At 58.0% G+C, this 19,109-nt stretch overlaps 2 protein-coding genes across 3 annotated transcripts; one reads left to right on the forward strand and one right to left on the reverse strand.

Moving 5' to 3' along the window:
• The first annotated feature begins 1,048 nt into the window (after positions 1-1,048).
• LOC104052669 (cationic amino acid transporter 2-like) lies at positions 1,049-6,477 on the forward strand. The gene is made up of 11 exons (XM_064458149.1): positions 1,049-1,529; positions 1,643-1,798; positions 2,056-2,224; positions 2,492-2,628; positions 2,981-3,203; positions 3,701-3,837; positions 4,227-4,329; positions 4,460-4,602; positions 4,997-5,163; positions 5,813-5,921; positions 6,180-6,477. Exons 1-11 carry the CDS (start codon positions 1,049-1,051, stop codon positions 6,332-6,334), a joined length of 1,980 nt encoding a protein of 659 aa, XP_064314219.1. The 3' UTR covers positions 6,335-6,477.
• Positions 6,478-7,615: 1,138 nt separating this feature from the next.
• CCDC69 (coiled-coil domain containing 69) lies at positions 7,616-17,679 on the reverse strand. 2 transcript variants are annotated; one of them, XM_064458502.1, is made up of 9 exons: positions 16,688-17,679; positions 11,540-11,628; positions 10,964-11,121; positions 10,627-10,702; positions 10,440-10,513; positions 10,105-10,206; positions 9,600-9,719; positions 9,256-9,353; positions 7,616-9,045 (listed from the first exon to the last, which is right to left on the reverse strand). In XM_064458502.1, the coding sequence occupies exons 1-9, from the start codon at positions 17,596-17,598 to the stop codon at positions 8,877-8,879; spliced, it is 1,797 nt and encodes a 598-aa protein (XP_064314572.1). In that variant the 5' UTR covers positions 17,599-17,679; the 3' UTR covers positions 7,616-8,876. The 2 variants fall into 2 exon arrangements, with proteins under 2 accessions (XP_064314572.1, XP_064314573.1); XM_064458503.1 differs by having other exon boundaries at positions 11,540-11,609; positions 16,688-16,882.
• Between the last annotated feature and the right edge of the window lie 1,430 nt (positions 17,680-19,109).

Here is a 19,109-nt window from a genome sequence, read left to right on the forward strand (position 1 = left end):
GCCGTGGGTGGGACTGGTGGTGTGCAGTGGGTGGGTGCTGCTGGGGGAAGACACCTACCTTGTGCAGTGGCTCTCCAGCCCCCCAGGAAACACAGCAGTTGTCCTGGAGGTTGGGGGTCCCTGTGCCACAAGGGCTTACAGCACCTCGTACTGTGGGTCAGGGTGCTGGGCACTGCCCCAGGGTGGTCCCTGTCCCCTCTGGGCTCCGTGCTGCAGCAGGGACTGTGTGGCCTGGTGAATCTTGGTGCTGCTGGCACCTGCCGGTGAGCAGGATTTCCAGACAGGTCCCTGGCCCTGTAAGCAGCTGATTATGGGTTTTGAAGCATGAAGCATGGACTTTGCTTTGCTGTGGGATAACCTGGAGGTCCTGGCAGCATGATGTGAGTCATGCAGTTCCCCTTTCTCCACTCCTGGTAGCTCGTGGGGAAGGACAGGCAGGATGAGGGAAGGCACACAAATCCCAGGCGTGCCATACCAAGCACCTCACTTGCCCCTAGCGCAAATATCACACAGTTCAGGGTTTCTGCTGGGCTGATATACCCATTGGTGACCCAAGCAAGCCACAGCATTAATATACAGGCCCAGGGGACCCAGTCCCCCTCTGAGCTGTGCCATTGACCCATGGTTATGGGTGCTGTGGGAGCATCTTTAGCTGGGCACATGGGTCTTTCCTGGTGCACTTCAAGACCAATGGCTACTCCAGGAGCAGAGCATCTCCTGTCTCTCCTTCTTTGGCCCAGTTTCTGCATTTCAAATAATGTCAGTCTTGAGGCTGGGGCAATTCTGGCTGTGCATCCCTGTGGGGGATGCTGCTGGAGCAATAGGACTTTCTGAGCTAAGAGGAGGACAAGCAGGTGTCCTTGTCCTCTCTCACTGTAGCATGAATTGGATAGGGCCCAGCAAACCCCAATCATGCGTCGCTCCACTTCTCACCAGGGATGAGAGAGCACTGCAGCCACTTCAGCCCCATCTTGCTCCAAAATGGACTGCTTTTCTGTCAGAGACAGAAAACAGGCAGCACCCAGGAAGTCTGGAAAGCACTGTGTGCATGGCGGGAGCTACAAGGAAAATGTTAAGGCAGGGTTTGGGTCACATCCCCAGGGTGGTGCCCGTGGGGCAGCAGCATCCTCATGCCTGCTGCTTTCCTCTGCTGCAGGTGCCATGCTGGGGCTGCCTGCTGTCTATTTCGAAGATGCTTTCCCGCAGAAAGCGAGTCCAGGCTGGCTCGGAGGACTCCAGCCTTCGCCGCTGCCTCTCCGCTGTGGACCTCATCGCCTTGGGAGTGGGCAGCACGCTCGGGGCTGGTGTCTACATCCTGGCAGGGGAAGTGGCTAAGATGAGTGCTGGCCCGAGCATCATCCTTTCTTTCCTGATCGCAGCTGTGGTGTCTGCTCTGGCAGGGCTGTGCTATGCTGAATTTGGGGCCCGTGTGCCCCTGGCTGGGTCTGCCTATCTCTACAGCTATGTGACAGCGGGTGAGCTGTGGGCGTTCATCGCTGGGTGGAATCTGCTGCTGTCCTATGTCATCGGTATAAGGCCCTTTTGATCCCTCCACTTTTGCTTTGCATTGGTGGCTTTTCTGGGTGTCATTCCCAGACCCCACGGGGCCTCCATCGCTGCCCCAGCTGCCACCTCTCCCCAGGTACCGCCAGTGTTGCCCGGGCCTGGAGTGCTACATTTGACCAGCTCCTCGGCAAGAAGATGGAGAGGTTTTTGTGTGTTCATGCGGCCATGAGCTCTCTGGGGCTGGCAGAGCACCCAGATGCCTTTGCGGCTGGCCTGGTGGTCCTGCTGGCAGGTAGGATGTCCCCTCCCCGTGCCACCCTCCATCATGAAGGGTGAGCTCCTCACCCCACCATAGGCTCTTCAGGATGCTGCTGTGACCTCTCTGAGGCTTTGCCATTCCCCTGAACAAAGAGTGGGGAATACAAGAGGAATCTGGGGAAATCTGCAGATCCTCTTGACTCTACCGTTTTTCCACCCTCCCCAGTAATGTCTGCCTTGGGCCTGATGTTGTCTAGGGGGCTTGGCCAGTTTTGCTCTTTTCGTCCCAAGGGCTTCTTTCCTTTGGAGTGAAGGAGTCCACCACAGTCAACAAAGCCTTCACAACTCTCAACATGCTTGTCCTGCTCTTCGTCACAGTGAGTGGCTTCATCAAAGGCAACCTGAACAACTGGAAGCTGGGGGAGGATGACCTGCCACGGGCAGCTGCCCATGAGGCTGGGTATGAGGGGTGCCGCGCTGCCTGTGCTGCCTTCAGAGTGCAATGGGGGTGGCTGGGTCATCCCCCCAATGCTTTATCCCAGGAAATCCTGCTTTCTCCCATTTCTCCCTCTCCTGTTGGCGATGCATCAAAGAGCCAAAGTCCTAAGCCCTGCTGGGTTGATGCTGGAGGGGTGAGCAGGTTGGATGGGCTGTTCAGCCTGGCCCCATCCTGGGATCCCATTGCACTGACTCCTCTGCGCTACCTGACTCTTCCTCCTCCTCCCAGGAACCAGTCCATCGCTGACAACATGACCAGTGCCTTTGGGGTGGGAGGCTTCATGCCCTATGGTTTCACCGGGACCTTGGCTGGAGCCTCTACCTGTTTCTATGCCTTTGTTGGATTTGACTGCATTGCTGCCACAGGTAAGTGAGGTGGGGAGAGATGCTGGCGGGACCCTCTCCTGCAGGCTGGGGGCCATGGCAGTGATTCTGCCCACAGCCTCAGGAGCTGGTGTAGGGCTGGGCTGGGAATGGGCACATTGTCTGCTCTGTGCGGCTGCCACTCTCTCCTACCCTCCATACTCAGATGAGGAACTATAAGAATCCATGTGGCATGACTGGGCTAATTCTGAACCAGAGGCGGTCCCTGTCCCCATAACCCTGGATCCCAGGAGGTCTAGTGGTGCTTGCTAGAAGGCCTCTGTGTCCCCTCTCATGAGGGGATATGGGATATTGAATGAACATCTGTTTTTACAGCTGAGCTTGTCCTCCCCAGGGGAAGAAGTGAGGGACCCACAGAGATCCGTCCCCACAGGCATCGTTCTCTCCCTCCTCATCTGCTTCCTCGCATACTTTGGGGTGTCTGCTGCCCTCACCCTAATGATGCCCTACTACCTCCTGGACTCCATGAACCCGCTCCCAGTAGCTTTTGAATACGTTGGCTGGAGCAGTGCAAAGCACGCTGTGACTGTAGGGTCCCTGTGCGCCCTGACGACCAGGTGAGGGGCAGCCCCTGGACAGCAGCTTTGTGGCTCAGAGCAAAGTCATATTGGAGCTACAACACATGCAGGAGCTATCTCCAAGCCCTTCCTTCTGACTGCCCTGCTCAGCCAAAATCCCTCAGCCCTTCCTCACAAACCCTGGTGCTCCCAGCCTGGCCCCTCCTGGTCAAGGAGAGCAGCCAAACCCCTTGGTGTACCACTTATAACCCAAAGCTGGAGGAAGTGATCAGGTGTTTGGTGGCACTGTGACTGCAGGAGCAGGCTGGGGTGTCTCGGTGTGCACAGGGCTCCCAGTGACCTGTGGACATAATTTCCTTGATACAGTCCCTCATCTGATGGTGAGGGAGGTGATGGTCTTGCCAGCGTGGTCTTGAGAAGGTCCTGGACTGTACAGATGAATGGGAGCTCACTTGGCACCCAAGGAGCAGCAAAAGGCAGGATGGCACCACCTGGATTCCTGCCCTCTTCTCCCGCATCTCCTCCCCTCTCTGCAGCCTCCTGGGCTCCATGTTCCCTATGCCACGGATCCTGTATGCAATGGCTCGAGATGGGCTCCTTTTCAAACCTCTGGCCAAAGTTAGTCGCCGTCAGTGCCCGGTGGTGGCAACGCTGGTGTCTGGAGGAGTGGCAGGTGGGTGAGCGATTGGGTTACCCCTTAACCTTGAGCAGGGCTTGGTGGATGTCCTCTTTCAGCAGGACAACACAGACCCCCTAGCTTGCCAGCAGCTGTTTGAGCAGTATCTCTCCACCCAGAGAGAGGTCTCCTCGCTGTGGCTGAGGACCATTTGGCCTCCATGCTGTGCTGGACACCAGTTCAGCTTCTCTGAGCTGCAAGGCAGGAGGTGGCAGGATGCTTTGCACTAGTGACTGAAGCATCACCAGCTCATCAAGGTGCTTGAGTCCTGTTGCGACGGGTGTTGGGGAACCCGGGTGGGGCAGAGGGAGAGCATGGCTGAGATGGGCACAGCAGCAGTGCTGCCAGCTCTGCTGGGGGCCTGAAAGGGCTTTTCATCTCCACAGCTCTCCTGGCCCTCCTTTTTGACCTGAAAGCCCTGGTTGACATGATGTCCATCGGCATGCTGCTGGCCTACTCACTGGTGGCTGGCTGTGTGCTGCTGCTCAGGTGAGGCTCCTGGGACAGGGGTTGGGGCTTAACCAACTCCTGGTGTTGGCCATGCCTGAGGCAAGGTACTGGCCTCGGTGCACTGCAGGTGCATGCTCATGTGCCTTGATGTCCAATACCTGCTCCTCAGGTATCAGCCTGAACCCAGCCCTCAGGACACTCCTGCGGGGAAGGTCCTGGCTGTGCAGCTCCGGTGGGAGGATCTCATCCATCCGCCCCCAAGTCCCACCCTGTCTTCTTTCTCTGTGGTGGCCTGGGCTCTGACAGCCATAGGTATGCCCGGGAGCAATGGATGGGCTTTATGGGGAGCTGGCGTGGGGGGACCCATGGGGGACGTCGCTGCTGTAGGACAGGCTGGCAGGTTCCTGTTTGCTGAAAACCACCCGGCAGCAGGATGCAGGCAGGGCCTGCCTGGCTCCCTCCTGCCCTCTCCCGACTGCCGCACAGCTGGCTGACCCAGCAGGGCCTCGGGAAACATCCCGCTCCCTCCGCTTCCCAGACTGGCTGGAGAGAAAAGCTAAACCCACCATGACAAGCCACCCAGCCCTGTCCCCTGGTTGTCCTTTGTGCCTCGCACCATGGCAGCCTTGGGTGCCGCACCCTGGGAGAGGGACGGGCTCAGACCGGGGAAGCGCTGCCCTGACATGCTGCCGTGGTCCCTCCGCAGCCGCCCTGGTCTGTGCCGTGAGCTGGGTGAGCACTGCTGGGCTGCCCTGCCTCCGGGCCGGGGGTGCCTGGTGCATCGCTGCCCTGACTTTGCCTCTTCTGGGGATCCTGGTGGGAGCTCTGCTCATCTGGAGGCAGCCTCAGAACCAGGAGAGGGCATCCTTCATGGTGAGGACAAGGCCTGGCTCTTGGGGACCATCCCCAGGGAGGAGGACCTGGGGAACAGAGCGGAGGCAAGCATGGCAGCCCCATGGGGAAGGGGTTGCATTGCACTGGGGCCCAGGGGGTTGTTCCCTTTGCTTCATCAGGCAGACCTTTGCTGCATCCATGTTGAACAAAGCACTGTTGGAGGCACTGGGAAGCTCACAGCGTTCCCTGTAGGGACTGTGAGGGCTGCCTGATTCTTGTCACTGTGTCTCACAGGCCAAAGGGGTACCTCCTGCAGTCCGAATGAGCCCAGTGCCTGCTGCATGAATCAGAGCTGCTCTTCAGTAAAAAGAAACCTGGTCCCGACAACCTGGATTCATTTTGCTAGTGGTTTACTGCCACCCCCTTAAATCCTGCAGCACCTCCTGCCCCAGTGCAGGACCTGTCAGCCAAACCACCCTCCACGAGCACCCCTCTCCAGCACAGGCTGCAGTCCCAGCTCAGGTCTCCAAGCATTACAGCTTGATGGCTAGGCTGGGCTTCCCCTCACCTGTCAGCAACTAGCCAAAGCAGCAAAGATCCCAAGTGGGCTGTGAAACCCCTGCCTGTGGGCTGGCCAGTGCCTCTGGGCAAAGGCATGACCCTGTTGCCCTGTGCTTGGTCTCTGTAGGTTCCGTGCCTGCCTTTCTTGCCACTCCTCAGCTTCACCATCAACAGCATCCTGATGGTCCAGCTCAGCGCAGCTGCCTGGCTGCGGTACCTGCTCTGGCTGGCTATTGGTAAGTCCAGCCACTTTCGAGGTCCTGGAGCTAGCGGCAACCTCTTTGGGTGAAGCAGAGGGTTCTCTGGGGTTTGAGGGCCCATGCCATTAATGCTGGCCACAGAGTGGTGGTGGGCGGATGGAGAAGATGCTGAACTTTAATGTCAAAGGGTGGCTGGAGCACCCCACCGACTGATGTGTGGCCCAAAGGAGTGGGAACTTTGTGACTGGGAGGGAAGAGGACACCCCCCATACACCCTATTCTGCCCGTTCCCAGGTTTCCTCCTTTACTTTGGCTACGGGATCTGGCACAGCACCGAGAGCCGGCTACCTGAAGGGGCAGCTCCCTTGGAGCCGCCAGGAAGCACAGCCAGGGAGGCGGCCCCAGAGCCCCATGGGACTTTATGCTGCCCTTCTGCTCCAAGGCAATAAAAGGAAACAGGCTGGTCCCTGAGCACCTGGCTCCTTCCACCCTGCGCCTGAGGGTCAAAGAGGCCCCTTGGGCTGAAGGTCCCATCCCATAGAGGGGCACAGCCCTGACACAAGCTGCAGGAGCAGTTTTCTCCTGAGTCTGGTGAATCTCCCTGAGCAACCTGAATCCTCATGGCAAGTCCCCGCCAAAGGAGTTTTGTTTGGATAGAATAAAGCAGACAAGTATTTTTGCTGCTGCTACTGGGTTGTGGGGTTGGGTTTTTTTTTCCCTTTGAAACCTTTCCCTGCAGCCCCCCAACCTCCCCCTGTCCCCTTTGCCCACCCTGTCCCCTCAGCTGCTTGTGGCAGAGCAGAGTGGAGGCTTCTTGTGTTGTTCTGATCCTCCATGCTGTCTTGGCACCCTAAGGCAGGCAGGGCTGACCTGCCTGTCCCCACATGACTGCCAAGGCATGACCTGGGATGGGCTTTTTTCCTCCTTGCCATGGGCAAGTCCTTTTCTGGACTAATTTATTCTCCCTTCTTAGATACCAGCCCTTCCTTTTCCCAGAGGCACATTCCTTGAGGTCCCACACAGGATCTGCCTTTGGGGCAGTGGGACATGGTACCAGATGCCCAGAGCAGGATGCCAGACCCCACCAGCCTCCTCCCCCTTTGCCCAGATCCTGCCCCCTTCAACCATAACTAGGCAGGATTTGCTGGGCAGCCACCTGCTCCATTTCCCCTGCTTTGGTGCTGCACCACCTGGCATGTCCTCCCACATTGCTGAGGTGGTTGTGCAGAGCTGGAGGCTGCCCTACCACCTGTCCCCAGGGCCATGGGGATGCATGGAGTGGTGGGTTCCCTGGGGGGGGGACACTGCTCTGGCAAAACAGGCACCCCCATTTCCCACTCTGGGTACCTCATGGAGGTGCTTGGGTAAGAGCCGGACCCCCCCAATCCACGTTGCCTTCCTGTCTGCCTTGTTCAGCCAATATTTTCCCCGATAAGGATCAGCACAAAGGACGGAAGCGGCTGCTGCTGTGGCCCTGCTGTCTTGGCAGGGCCGGGAGGGTTGGGGTCTGCCCTGTGCTGGGAGCCCATTGAAATGAATGAAGTGAGGGAAGGAGCAGGAACAGGGGGACCGGCAGCAGGGGCTTCCTCTGGGGCTCACTTTTTGTGGCTTTGTGGCGCCTGCTCCCACCCCTCCCTGTTCTCCCCCTGCCCTAGGTGTGGAGCACATGGCCCTGCTGTGAGATGCACCCATGCTGGTCCCCAAAACCACTGACATGGGATTCTTGAGGCTGCTGCTTCTTACAGACTTTTAATTATTACAGCCAGTAGCACGTTGGCCTGGTGCGCACACACACACACAGAGGCACATGCACCCCTCAGCTAAACAGCCCTGGGGAGGGGACAGGCCAGTGACAGCCCCCGGAGCAGTGACCGTCCCACCACACTTGTGCGCCCAGAGGAAAGTGCTTGTGTGCATCCAGCCTTGAGCCACGGCCCCACAGCCACACTGGCAGTGTCTTCCTAGATGGGGATGCGCTGGCTTGGAGCAGGGAGGGGTATGACCTGCTGGCAGCCACCGCTGAAGCCTTCTCCCACTTAGGAGGACGCTCTGCTCCCCAAATGTGCAGCTCTGGGCACACAGCCTCTGCCCAGCTTCAGGGGAGAACACGGGGCTGGTGGTGCTGCTGATGGACAGCGGGGACAAAAAGGACTTGGCCTCTGCATGGTGGTCACTGGGGGCACACCTGGGTGGTGGGAGCCATTCACTGAAGATGGAGGCGGTGATGGGGAGAGGAGGGCATGGGTGGGACCCCTGCTTGGACCCCCTCTCTCCAGGGAGAGAGGCAGGTCCTGGGCAGGGGAAGCCCTGCTTTCACTGGGGAAGGCAGGAGTGGGTGGCATCGGCTCGGAGCAGCCTGAGCAGGAGGCCAAGCCCCAGAGCAAGACAGGTTGACACGGTCTATGTCAAGGGCAGTGCTGGGGGTGGTAGACAGACCTGGCTGCACCCATCCCTCCTGCCCGTTGCTGCTGCCCCATGAAAGCCTCTGTGGCTCATCCACTTCTCAGGGAGTGAGGTACCTTAACACCACTATGTCTCCAGCACCCTCTTCATCCTCCTGGTGCTCATCCCCATGACATTCCAGTGCCCACCTCATCTTCCTTGTTTCTCTGCCCCAAGGCAACACTGAGCTGGTTATGTTCAGAGCCAAGTGCTGGGTCAGATCCAGCCCAATGCACATCTGTGTCTCCTGGTTGACCCCTTTTACCTTCAGAAAGCCCACCCCCAGCCTTCCACCAGAGAAAGGGGTGCAGCTAAGGCATGGGGGAGTGGCTGGGGTTCCCTGGCAGCCCTGCACGGGCTGGGCAAAGGCAGGCACAAGTGTCCTGTGAAATGCTCCATTGTCCAGTCAGACGGGCAGCCCTGAGGTCTCAGCTGGCCCAGGGCTCTGCCCCTGCAGTGGGGCACTTGTGAGAGCAGCCCTGGGCTCATGCGCCCGGAGGAAAGCGCAGTGGTCCCCTCCAGCAGCGCGTGGTGCTGGTTGGCGGTGTGCTACGTGGTGATGAGGGGCACCTCGCCAGCAGCGATGGGGAAGGGGGACCCATCCCCGCCGTTGAGCACGCGGTACAGCAGCTCCTCCTTCTCATGGTGAGCCTGCTCCCGCAGCTGTGTCTCCTTCTCCAGCGCCCCGCGGGTGGCCAGGAGCTCCTCTGACAGCTGCCTGCAGGCAAACGGCACCTGCTGTTGGAGCCACCCAGGCAAGGTACCTGCGAACCCCTCCACTCCCCACAAAGCACCCAGTGGCACTGTAGGCTGCAATGTATTCCCCCTGGGCTGACATCTTTCCCCCCACTGGAGATGCCACTTGCGACTGCTGTCACCCTGCCACCGTGCACCAAGGAGCTGGTGGATGCATGGGACCAGCACTTACCTTGCCATGACCAAGTGGTTCTGAGTGCGAACCTGCAGGTCCTCGTTCTCCTGCTGAAGGGTCTTCACCTTCTCCTCCAGCAGAAGGTTTCTCTCCGCCTGGAAGTGGGGCATGAGGGTGAGGAGGGAACGGGAAAGTTCCTCTGACCTCCCTGCTATCCCATCTGGGGAGAAAGCTGGCTCTGTGGGAACATGGTGGCATTGCACCCACATCCCCTCCCCACTCTGAGGGAGGAACCAGACTCTGTCCAGCTCCACTTCAGCTGCAATTTCTGGATGAGATTCAGGTAGGGAGAAGAGGTGGAAAGAGGAAAGCCCACCTGCAACCCCCCCCTTTGAACCCACCACAGTCTCCAGGTTCAGCAGCTTCTTGTCTAGGCCGTGAATGTGCTCGTTCTTCATCTCGATGACAAAGTGCAGGCTCTCCAGCTCCTGCTCCCAGAAGGGGCTGGGGCTCCCGTGCTCCTGTGGGGCACAGGGGTTGTGGTGGCCACAGCGGAGTGGGCCCTTTGGGCATCTGCCACAGTTTACCCCCCCATGCACAACACCAGCAGGCCACTGCTGTCAGCTGGGGCCCTGCATGGACCATGATGGTTTTGTATCCACAAGTCACCATGTTTCACCCATCGCTTCTGTTCAAGGGACCCTAACAGCCCATGCACCTCCCAAGCACAGAGCTTTGCTCCCCACTTCAGATGTCCTGAAGTGCCCCCCCTCAACCCCCCCCAGCTTCAGCCTCCTGCTCTCAGGGTCTGTCAGAGAAGCACCCTGGCTTCGGGTCAGCACCCCAGAGCAGGTCACCTCCTGCACACCCATCTGCAGAGGCTACCAGTCCTGCATCTCCCTGTACCTGGATGTGCTTCTTGTAGTCTGTGCTCAAGAGCGACTCCTCCACCCGCTTCATCCTCTCCTGGAAGGATTTCAGCTGGGAATTTAGTGCCTGGATGGTCTCCTAGGGCAGCCGGGAAGAAGCAGGATAGGAAGTGTCTAGGATTTATTCCTGAGTAGGGGCACTGCTGGGCTACAGCACCCTGATAACCACAGGGCTGGAGACGCCTGCATGGTCCCTGGGCACACTAGGGACCAAGGTAGCTGCTGAGGAGCTCAGGGCACCATGGCAGAGCCAGCAGATGGTCTTCAAGCCCTTCACAAGCACCCTCTCCCCAGATATTTCTCCACAGGTACCTGTAAGGCCGCCTGGGACCTGTGGTGGGACTCTGCCAGCAGCAGCTTCTCCTGCTCATGCACTCTCTGGAGCTCTGCGGGAGGAGCATGAACTGAGCATCACTGGCGTGGGGACACTGGGGCAGCGAGCCCTACCTGAGCCCCACAATGCTGTGGAGCAGGGGGGCAGCGCTGTCCTGGAACTCACCTTGCAGGGTCTCTGTGTGCTCCTTCTTCAGGGCATTGAACTGCTCCTCCAGCTCCAGGTTTTTTCCCTTTCCCACCTGGGAAGCAGGGAGATGATAAACCCTACATGTCTGACATGGTATAAGGCATGCTCTGGCCCTTCCCACACCCTGTGTCTCATTGCCGGACCTACACTGCTCCGGGCTTCCTAATCCCTTCCCTACACCTTCCTTCTCACAAAAATGGGATAGCCCAGGCCGGTGTGTGACAGGTCTGTGATCACTGCGTGGGAAGCTGTGGCTGGCCACATGCTCCCTACCCAGCTGCTGCCCCCAGCAGCACCTGCCTTTTCAACCAACCTGGAGGTTAATGTCTGGGGCCATTCTTTCAGTGCCTGTCCAGCTGGCATCCTGCAACTGCTCCTCCTCCCGACCTTGGAGGAGTCTTGTGCTCTCTGTCCGCTCCTCTCGCAGTGCTGCCTTCTCCTTCCCATCCTCAGGCAACAGGGTGGCATTGGCTGCAACGCAAACATGGCTGAAATGGTGCTGGTTGCATCCTGCTAACCGGGCTGCTTGGATGTCCTGGGCAGCCAACCTGCCAGCGTGGTGGCCTGGGCTCAGCTCCTGTCCTTTTCCCACCGGACAAACACCTCCCCCACATCTCACTGGTGCAAATTAGCATTAATTTTGATAACACTGGCAGGCTAAGAGAGGACAGGGCTCTTTAAGCCTGCTGCCCTGGGGACGACCTGTCTGCCTGGGAGGATGGGATGCCATCACCTCTGGGATGCCATCATGTCTGCCTGCCTGCACCAGCATCATGCACATCCTACCCAGCTCTCGTGTGGGTTGGCCGCCCTGGGTCTGTCCTACTGCTTTCTTAATATCACATTGAGAAAGCAGAGTGTGGAGGGGAGGCATAGGTTTTCTTCTCACCGTTCTCTGTCTTCAAGGCTGTGAGCTCCTGGGAAGCCGGTCCGCTCTGCTGCTGGGTTTTTAGCTGTCTCTGGCAGAGAGAGAGGGGGCTGGAGCGGGGGGGGGATAGAAAGGGGAGCAGGTGGCTGCAGGCAAAGAACACCCTGCAGCCAGGCACCCTGCACTGAGCATGCTTCAGCCCTGCTAAAACACAGGTGCTCGAGCAGCAGTGGTCCCTCCCTGACACCCTACCTTCTGACAGCCCTGAACACCCATGGGTGTGCACGTGCTGCCTGGCAGGCAGCCCCAAGCTCATGCCATTTCCGTGCACCCTGGATGCTTTGCCATGTATCATTGCCAGCCACCAGCTGGAAAACCTGGGGGATGCTCACAGTCCCCCTGACATGGTGCTGGTGCAAAATACGCTCCAGCAGCAAAACACTTGGTGGGGGAGAGCAGGCAGCACTTTGCAAGGCTCTGGCTATGGTGCTTCCTTGCCACCCTCCTTCTGCCCTGTCCCTGCTGCCCTGGGATGCTCAGAGTCAGCCTGGTCCCTGGCACCTTGGAGCACGCCCCAAACACACCCCTCTGCCGGTGCTTTACACAGCTGGGCTTTGACACAGCACGTGCTGGAGCAGAAGTGAGAAGTGAATAATAACCATAAATCAGAGGCGATGCTGACCCCGTGCAGGGCTGGCAGCAGCCAAGGGCTGGCGGCAGCACAAGCAATGACCTCAGGAGTGCAGGAATGTGCTGCTCAGCCCCACGCACTCCTGCATGTTCCCACTGCTGCTGCGGGGCTGATATAACCCAGAGCCGGGAGCTGCCTTCAGCAGGATGCCTTCCAGCCCTGCATGGGTTTAATTTAGTCACTTGGAGGGGAGGAGGAGAAAAAAAAGAGGTGGATATATTTTTATCTGTTGCTGAAAGATAGAAGGAAAGCTTGCCTGCTCTTGCAGATCAGCCTCCCCAGCACGGGGCAAATCTTGCCCCTGACGCCCATCACCAGGTCGTGCTTCTGGGCACAGGTGCGGATGCACAGTGGGCGAGGGAATCCACCTGCAGACACGTTGCTGCTCTCCAGCCCCCAGCAAAGCCACCTCTAAAAATACCGGTCCCTAACGAAACCAGCCCTGCAGCCCATGGGGTGCTGGGGACCCTTCTGTGCTGGTGGCACCCCGGCTTGGCCCTGCTGCCCCAGTGGTGTGGCTGAATACAGACCAGATCAGGGAGCCTGGCTTGGGAAAAAAGTGAGGCAAAGCAAACAGGCGTCCCTGCCTCTGCCTCCCCTGCAGCCCCCTTTCTGAAGCTGTAGGGAAGTGCAGTTGCCAGAGGGAGCAGGAAAACTCTGAGCCTCTCAGAACCCCCGGCTTTATCTTCCCTTCTATGGCGTGAGCAGCCGCAGCGTTGAACGTGACACAGGCAGCAGGGTGAGGAGGCACCAGACGGTCAGGATTCACAGGGTTTGTTCTCATTGCTGACACCTCTCGCCCTGCAAATACGGGGTGCCCTGGGATGCTGATGAGCCCTGGCACCCCTGCCTGTAAAGGGTCCCCGGCCTGCTCCCTGCCCCCATCTCATGCTGATGTGCATCCCCCCCGCTATCTAATGTACCCTGTGTCCTGTGCTGGGTTTTGGAGTCTGGTGAGGAGGGGGTGGATGAGACAGTCAGGGCTTTGCAAGCCCAGGGGCATCACGGGAACCTCAGAAGCCCCCCCCCGGTTCTACTGCAACAAAGCAAAGGCTGTGTGGGGCGACCATCCTGGCACGGTGGGGTCACAGAGTATCCACAGGTTTTGGATGATCTGAGCCTTGCTGGGAGCGAGATGCTGGTACCTCCTTGAGGAGCGACCCCAAACCTCCCCTGCCCAAACCAAACCGCCCCTGCTGCATGTGTTCTGCTCGCTGGCAAAGGCGATGCCCAAGGACATAGAACCCACAGCTGGTAACCCTTGATCACACCCACAGCATAGGCAACGTACCCAGCGTGGATCTAGGGCACTTTCACCTCTTTTCGATGCCCCAAACCTAGCAGGATGGTGCCTCAGAGCCCCTCAGCCACTCAGGGGGGATAATTTGAGGCAACAGCACCAAACTCAAAAATGGCTAAAGGGAGCAAGAGGTAGGCCGGCATCAGCAGAGAAATCTAAATACCTGCCTCGAGGCTACGAGCGAGACACACTTCCTACCTCTAGGAGCAATTAAAATAGTGTCTGGAGCTAATTTTACTCCTAAGCACTCAATTGTCATTCAGGATGAGAGCTCCACTGCCAAAGCCAGGGTGAAAATCAAAATGTGGCTGAAAACTAACCGAAATATAAAGGCACCTTCTGCTGCCACTTCCAGAGCAGCATGTGGCAACCATGTCTCTGGTATCGGCTGGTGCATTTTGGAGAGCTGGAAGATAGTCCTGGTGTCTGCTGTGTGTGAAAGGAGCAGGTTGGGAGTTGCTCCAGCTGGAATGGCTTTGGCCCGGGGAAGAAGCAGCCCAGAATGCCCCACAGGTGCAGGCCGTCAGCGGCGCTGCATATCTTGTAAGGTCTCAGCATGGAAACCTCTAGCTTTGGCTTTGAGGAGGTTCATGCTAAAAAATACCTTCTAGCTATAAAAAAAAAAGTACCCACATTCTTAGAACTAAATATTTCTGATGGTCTGGAGCAAAACTTTTTATGGATGGATTAACTGGATTTCCAGCAGAACCTGAGGCATCCCGAAAGGTGCCAGTGGTGGGGAACACCTGCGCAAACTCAGCCGGCATGGTGCGGGCAGCTGGATCAGCTGCAACCTCTGCTTCAGCTTTTAGCATGAGGTGGGGTTTTTTTACTGTATTTTTCTTCCTCTTTTCCTGTTTTACAAGTATGTTAAGCAATTAAACCATGCAACGTTACCATCAGCGAATGAAATCACGAAGAGGCAGGAAACGAGTATTTAAATCCCGACACTGCTCCAGGGGATAAGGTTTCGCTTTGTGGCTGTGGGGAAGGGGGCCAGGATTTGGCCCACGACCCTAAAACCTCCCCAGGACCTGCATCAGATGCTCAGTGCTGCCAGAGCGATGCTGGCTCAGGTCCATGGGACCTGTCTTCGACTCTGCTGCTGTTTTTCCTCCAGTGACGGTTGTGTTACAAGATGGCTATCACCTCTCGTACAATAAGATCTATGCCACAGACTGTACTCAAACCCTTTACGCTGTTGACAGCCCAAGTTTTGCATCCTGACCTTTCCCTGGCTCCTGCTGCCACATATAGTTCCTATATCTCCAAAATAAATTCACCCCAGCCCTGGAAGACAGCCAAGCCTCAGCCCTGATCTTTCGGGAAGGCGTCTTGGCCTCTCTCATGATGGGAACACAGCAAAAGGGCAAGCAGTGACCACAAGCGGCTAAGCGTGGGTGGATGAAGCTGGAGGGGAAGGGACCCCCGGGGACAGTGCCTGCAGCTCGGGGCTGGGCTTTGGCCGTGGCACCTGCACCCGTGCCTCCTTATCGCCCGGTAGACCAGTGACGGGAAGGACAAGGCTGCCAAGCCGCCTCCCCTGGGGCATGCCTGGTATGCTGTCCACGCACTGGACCCAGCCCAGCACAGGCTCCCCAAGGTCACCTCCAACCTGGGACCGGCCCCAAAAGCCTCTGCAGCCCCATGACAGCCCCCAGCCCCACAACGAACACCAAGGGTCTGCCCAGGCTCACCCCTGGGGTTTGAGGGCTCCCCCAGCCCCAGGCAACCCCAAAGGACCAGCTCTGCAAGTCCACCCATCAGCAGCAGGAGGGTGAAGGTTTCCCACCCCGCCTTTTGGTACCCTGGACAAAAGAACATGGGCAGGAGCGGCTCGATGCCCGCGCTTACCCCTTTGTGCTGTAAAGGGGATTTTTGGTGCTGCTTTCAGGATTAGCTTGCAACGCAGTCACAGCAGCAGGGCTGCTTCATGGGGCGCAAATGGCGTTGAGCAGAGCCACAAGGCTGAGCAGAAGAGCTCGAGAGCAGGCAAGCGCAGGAAGGGAGGTGTCTGCGGGCAAATGACTCTGACTTAAATTTCCGTATTTCAGTAAATATGTGCCTTTCAACACCTGGGGCCTTGGGGCTGCTGTTTCTTTCTGTCCCATGTCAATTCTTGTGAGCTCTCAGAGTCACAAACTAGCCCAGAAGTGTCTGATCTTATGACATAGAGAAGAGCGGGCTTTTTTTTTTTCCATGATACTGAGAAGAAGCCAAGTCTGCAAGTGCTGTAAATAAAGGCACTTGCTGGCTCTGGGGCTGTGCAAGCTCCGCGCCTGCTCCCCCCCCACATCCCAGCAGTGGGTTGTGCTTTGGCCGTGTGGCCCGAGCTCTCACAGCTGCCTCTGCAAAGGGCCGCCCGTGCAGGGGGGCACGCCGGCACCACGGGGCCTTTCTGACTTTCCTTCTGTCCCTGCCTCCCTCCAGCAACTGCAACCCACCAACACCAGTACCCATAGCACATCCAACTTCAGAAACACCTCGGGAGGCCAATGGTGGGGTGCTAAGGCAGCATGAGCATGTTGAAAAATAATAATAATTAGCAGCAGATAATTTCTAGACCTTAACTCACAGAAAAGCTCTTCAGCACAGAGCAACATGCCAAGATCTGCTGGGGACTTGGAGCATTCCCCTGCAGAAGTGTCGCCTTCAGCATGAGGGAGAACCCACCACAAGGAGGGACACAACTTTTGGGACAAGGGAAGATGCTCTAGGAGGATGGCAGGGGTCTAGCTGGGGGGACCCATCCCTGTCGTGTATGGGACCAGCAATTCCAACAGACATTGTCACCCCAGATGCTGCACTCCCTTTAGTACGGGCTTCCCCATGATGTGGGGGGAGAGCCCGGAGGGGTGCAGGAGGGTGCAGCAGGGCAGGTGGCTGCCAGCTCTTGCTGTGCCCAGTGTTGGCTCCCCTCCACACCACCAGTGGGGTCACACGCAGCTGGGGACAGCTGCACTGCCCAGCCCTGCCACTCCCCGGGGGGAGGGGGCACTCACACCGGGTGCCCCCCAACACACTCCCTCCCTAGCAGCGTAAGCAGAGGTCCACGCAAACCCCAGCCCCACGTGAACCCCAACTCCATGCAAACCCCGACAGCATATACCCTCGGTCGCATGCAAAGCCCCGACCCCACGCAAAGCCCCGACCCCACGCGAGTCCCCGCAGCCGCTACCTTGCCTCCGGCGGGGCAGCAGCGCAGAGCGCTGCCGGTGCAGCCCATGGAGCCCCGGCCGGGAGCCCGCTCAGCCGCGGGGCGTGGGGCGCTGCATCCCCCGGCGAGAGCCTTCCGCTGCCCGGCGGGCCCGGGCGGGACGCGACGGGACGGGACGGGACGAACCGCCCCAGCTGGGGCTGGCAGGCAGAAAAAAAATTAAAATTAAAAAAAAAAAAAAAAAAAAAAAGTCCCGCAGCTGCTCGCAGGCAGCGCCGGGAGAGGGTGCTCTGCACCCCCGAGCCGCGGGCAGGGCCCCCCGGCCGCAGCCTGCCCGCCCCCGGGGCTGGCCCTGGGCGCCCGGCGGGGGTGCTCCGGCCCTGGGGCCCCTCCACCCCGGGGTATCCCCGCCTTGGGCTCGGGATGCTTCGTCCCAAGCAGGAAAGTGAGACGGGAATGACCCGTCTCTGGAGTCTCATGCACTGGGGATGCTCCTGGGTGGGGGGAAAGGGGAGCAGGACCCCTGCACAGCGGGACGCCCCAGATTGGGTGGGTGGAGCAAGACTCCTTGCACCAGGAGATGCTCCAAACTGGGTGGGTAGCAGGCCCCCTTGCACTGGGGCTGGGGTCCAGGCAGAGCATGGCTGGCTCGGGGGGCTTGCCCTGGTTGAACCCACCCCAGCCCCCCTAGGAGAAAGGATGTGAGGGGCAAAGGCACGACTTGTCCTGGCTGTTGCCTTCAGCCCATGAAGTTTCAGCTTTTGGGGTATTTTTGTAAAGGTGGTGGTTTGGGGTGGGATTTTTGGTTTTGTTTTGTTTTTTTTTTCCTGGCGGGAGCTCTGCTCTGGGGGTAGCAGTCCTGGCTGGAGAGGACTTTTGGTGTGGTCCACACTGCCTGGATTACTGCATCCTGACAACCCAGTCTTGAGCATCCCAGACACCCCAAAAGCTGGGCCTGGAGCCAGGGTGTCATTTTCCAGCACTTTGGAAACAGGTCCTGAAGAGGTAGGGAAACACATGGCTTTGAAAGTGTCCTGTCTAAAAGTTAATGTGAGGAAAGACAGGTTCCTCCAAATATTTTGTTTTTGAGGATTTTTTTTAAATGTTGTGAAATAATAGATATTTCTAACTGAACACACATTCTGACCTGAAAAACCAACTGTTGCCACCCAGCACTGCTGAAATGGGAGTGTTTCAACCTGGTCACGAGGCCATGCCTGTATGGAAACACTGCCAGTTTTTGTCAACAAGTTTCTATTCTGACATTTTCCAAATATCCCCTGGGAGAAATCCAAGCAGCCTGTGGTTCAGCAGCCGCCAGCACGCTGGCGTTTCGCTGCCACTCCGGCATCACCAGCCAGCGAGGGAGCGGAGTTGCGTGATCACCCCATCATGCGGGACTTGGAGGTGTTTTTTCTGCCCTGGTAACCCTGGGACCAGGGAAATTGTGAAACACTGCTTGGATGGTAAGGAGGGGAAGGTGAGAGGCAGGCCCACAGCTGCCCCAGTCTCCTGGGGACTGGTGGGACCAGTTGCCTGTGTCCTCTTGGGTAGATGCTGCTTAACATGGGTGAAGTTTCATGAGTCACAGCAGCTTCCTGGTATCAGCTCCCACAGCTCAGAAACCACTGAAAGCATCTCTGTTCTTATCTCCCACAGCACTTCATACGCAGAGCAAGTCTCCTTCCCCACCTGAGAGCACTTATCTGGGCAGTACTTATTTGGGCTGAGTAGATCATTTGCAGGATAAAAAAGCTGCCGGTGAAAGGTGCTGGTCTCCACCTCTCCAGGGTTAAATAAAAATCCTGGCCCAGACTTCTGAGACTGAAGGCATACAGGGGCAGGCACAAAAGCTCACGCGCATCGCTGAGGCTGGGAACAGAAGCAGCTGTGTGGGCAGCTGACGAGGAGCCTGCCCAGCTGCCATCACGTCTTGCTGGTGCATGAAGCTCCAGCACTTAGCACATGTGCTTGTGATAATTTCTGGTTTTACTGGGGGTGCACTGGGATGTCCCTGTGCCACAAAGTGGTGCTCTGGGTAGAGTTTCTTTTACTAATGGTGGAGAAAAAACAGGGGATTTGGTCATATCAGGCTAAGGCATCAAGCCAGCAAGGCAGAGCTGGGAGTTGGGATGGGGATGTGCAGCGAGGCCGGCTCCAGCGCCCCGCTCCCCAACCCTGCACCCCATGCTGCTGCCGCAGGCTCTGGCACGCGTGCCATGCTCACCATGGCAGCTATGACCCCGTGCTTCTGTAAGCCACCCACTTCTGGAGAAGGGGCCACGCCAGATCATGTTACATCCTTCCTTCAGCTCACAGGCGCATCTGCTAGGCTGCCTGCTGGAGGCCCTGCCTGTTCTGCCCCAAAGGTCTCTTATTTAACTAGGTTTTTAGCAATTTCTCAATTTCTCCAATCTTTCCTATGTGGGCTGCATGGGATGTG

The sequence above is a fragment of the Phalacrocorax carbo genome, chromosome 8, assembly GCF_963921805.1.
Source record: "Phalacrocorax carbo chromosome 8, bPhaCar2.1, whole genome shotgun sequence".
Classification (NCBI taxonomy): Eukaryota; Metazoa; Chordata; class Aves; order Suliformes; family Phalacrocoracidae; genus Phalacrocorax; species Phalacrocorax carbo.

Bases quoted from the DNA above. Each gene is read 5' to 3' on its own strand.
- LOC104052669 (XM_064458149.1), top strand. From the start codon at position 1,049: ATGGCGGGAGCTACAAGGAAAATGTTAAGGCAGGGTTTGGGTCACATC. The intron at 4,330-4,459 runs GTGAGGCTCCTG...CCTGCTCCTCAG, and splicing joins GGCTGTGTGCTGCTGCTCAG to GTATCAGCCTGAACCCAGCC. The intron at 4,603-4,996 runs GTATGCCCGGGA...GTCCCTCCGCAG, and splicing joins CTGGGCTCTGACAGCCATAG to CCGCCCTGGTCTGTGCCGTG.
- CCDC69 (XM_064458502.1), bottom strand. From the start codon at position 17,598: ATGCTCAAGACTGGGTTGTCAGGATGCAGTAATCCAGGCAGTGTGGAC. The intron at 10,207-10,439 runs GTACCTGTGGAG...CGGCTGCCCTAG, and splicing joins GGTCCCAGGCGGCCTTACAG to GAGACCATCCAGGCACTAAA. The intron at 9,354-9,599 runs GTGGGTTCAAAG...CCCCACTTCCAG, and splicing joins TGCTGAACCTGGAGACTGTG to GCGGAGAGAAACCTTCTGCT.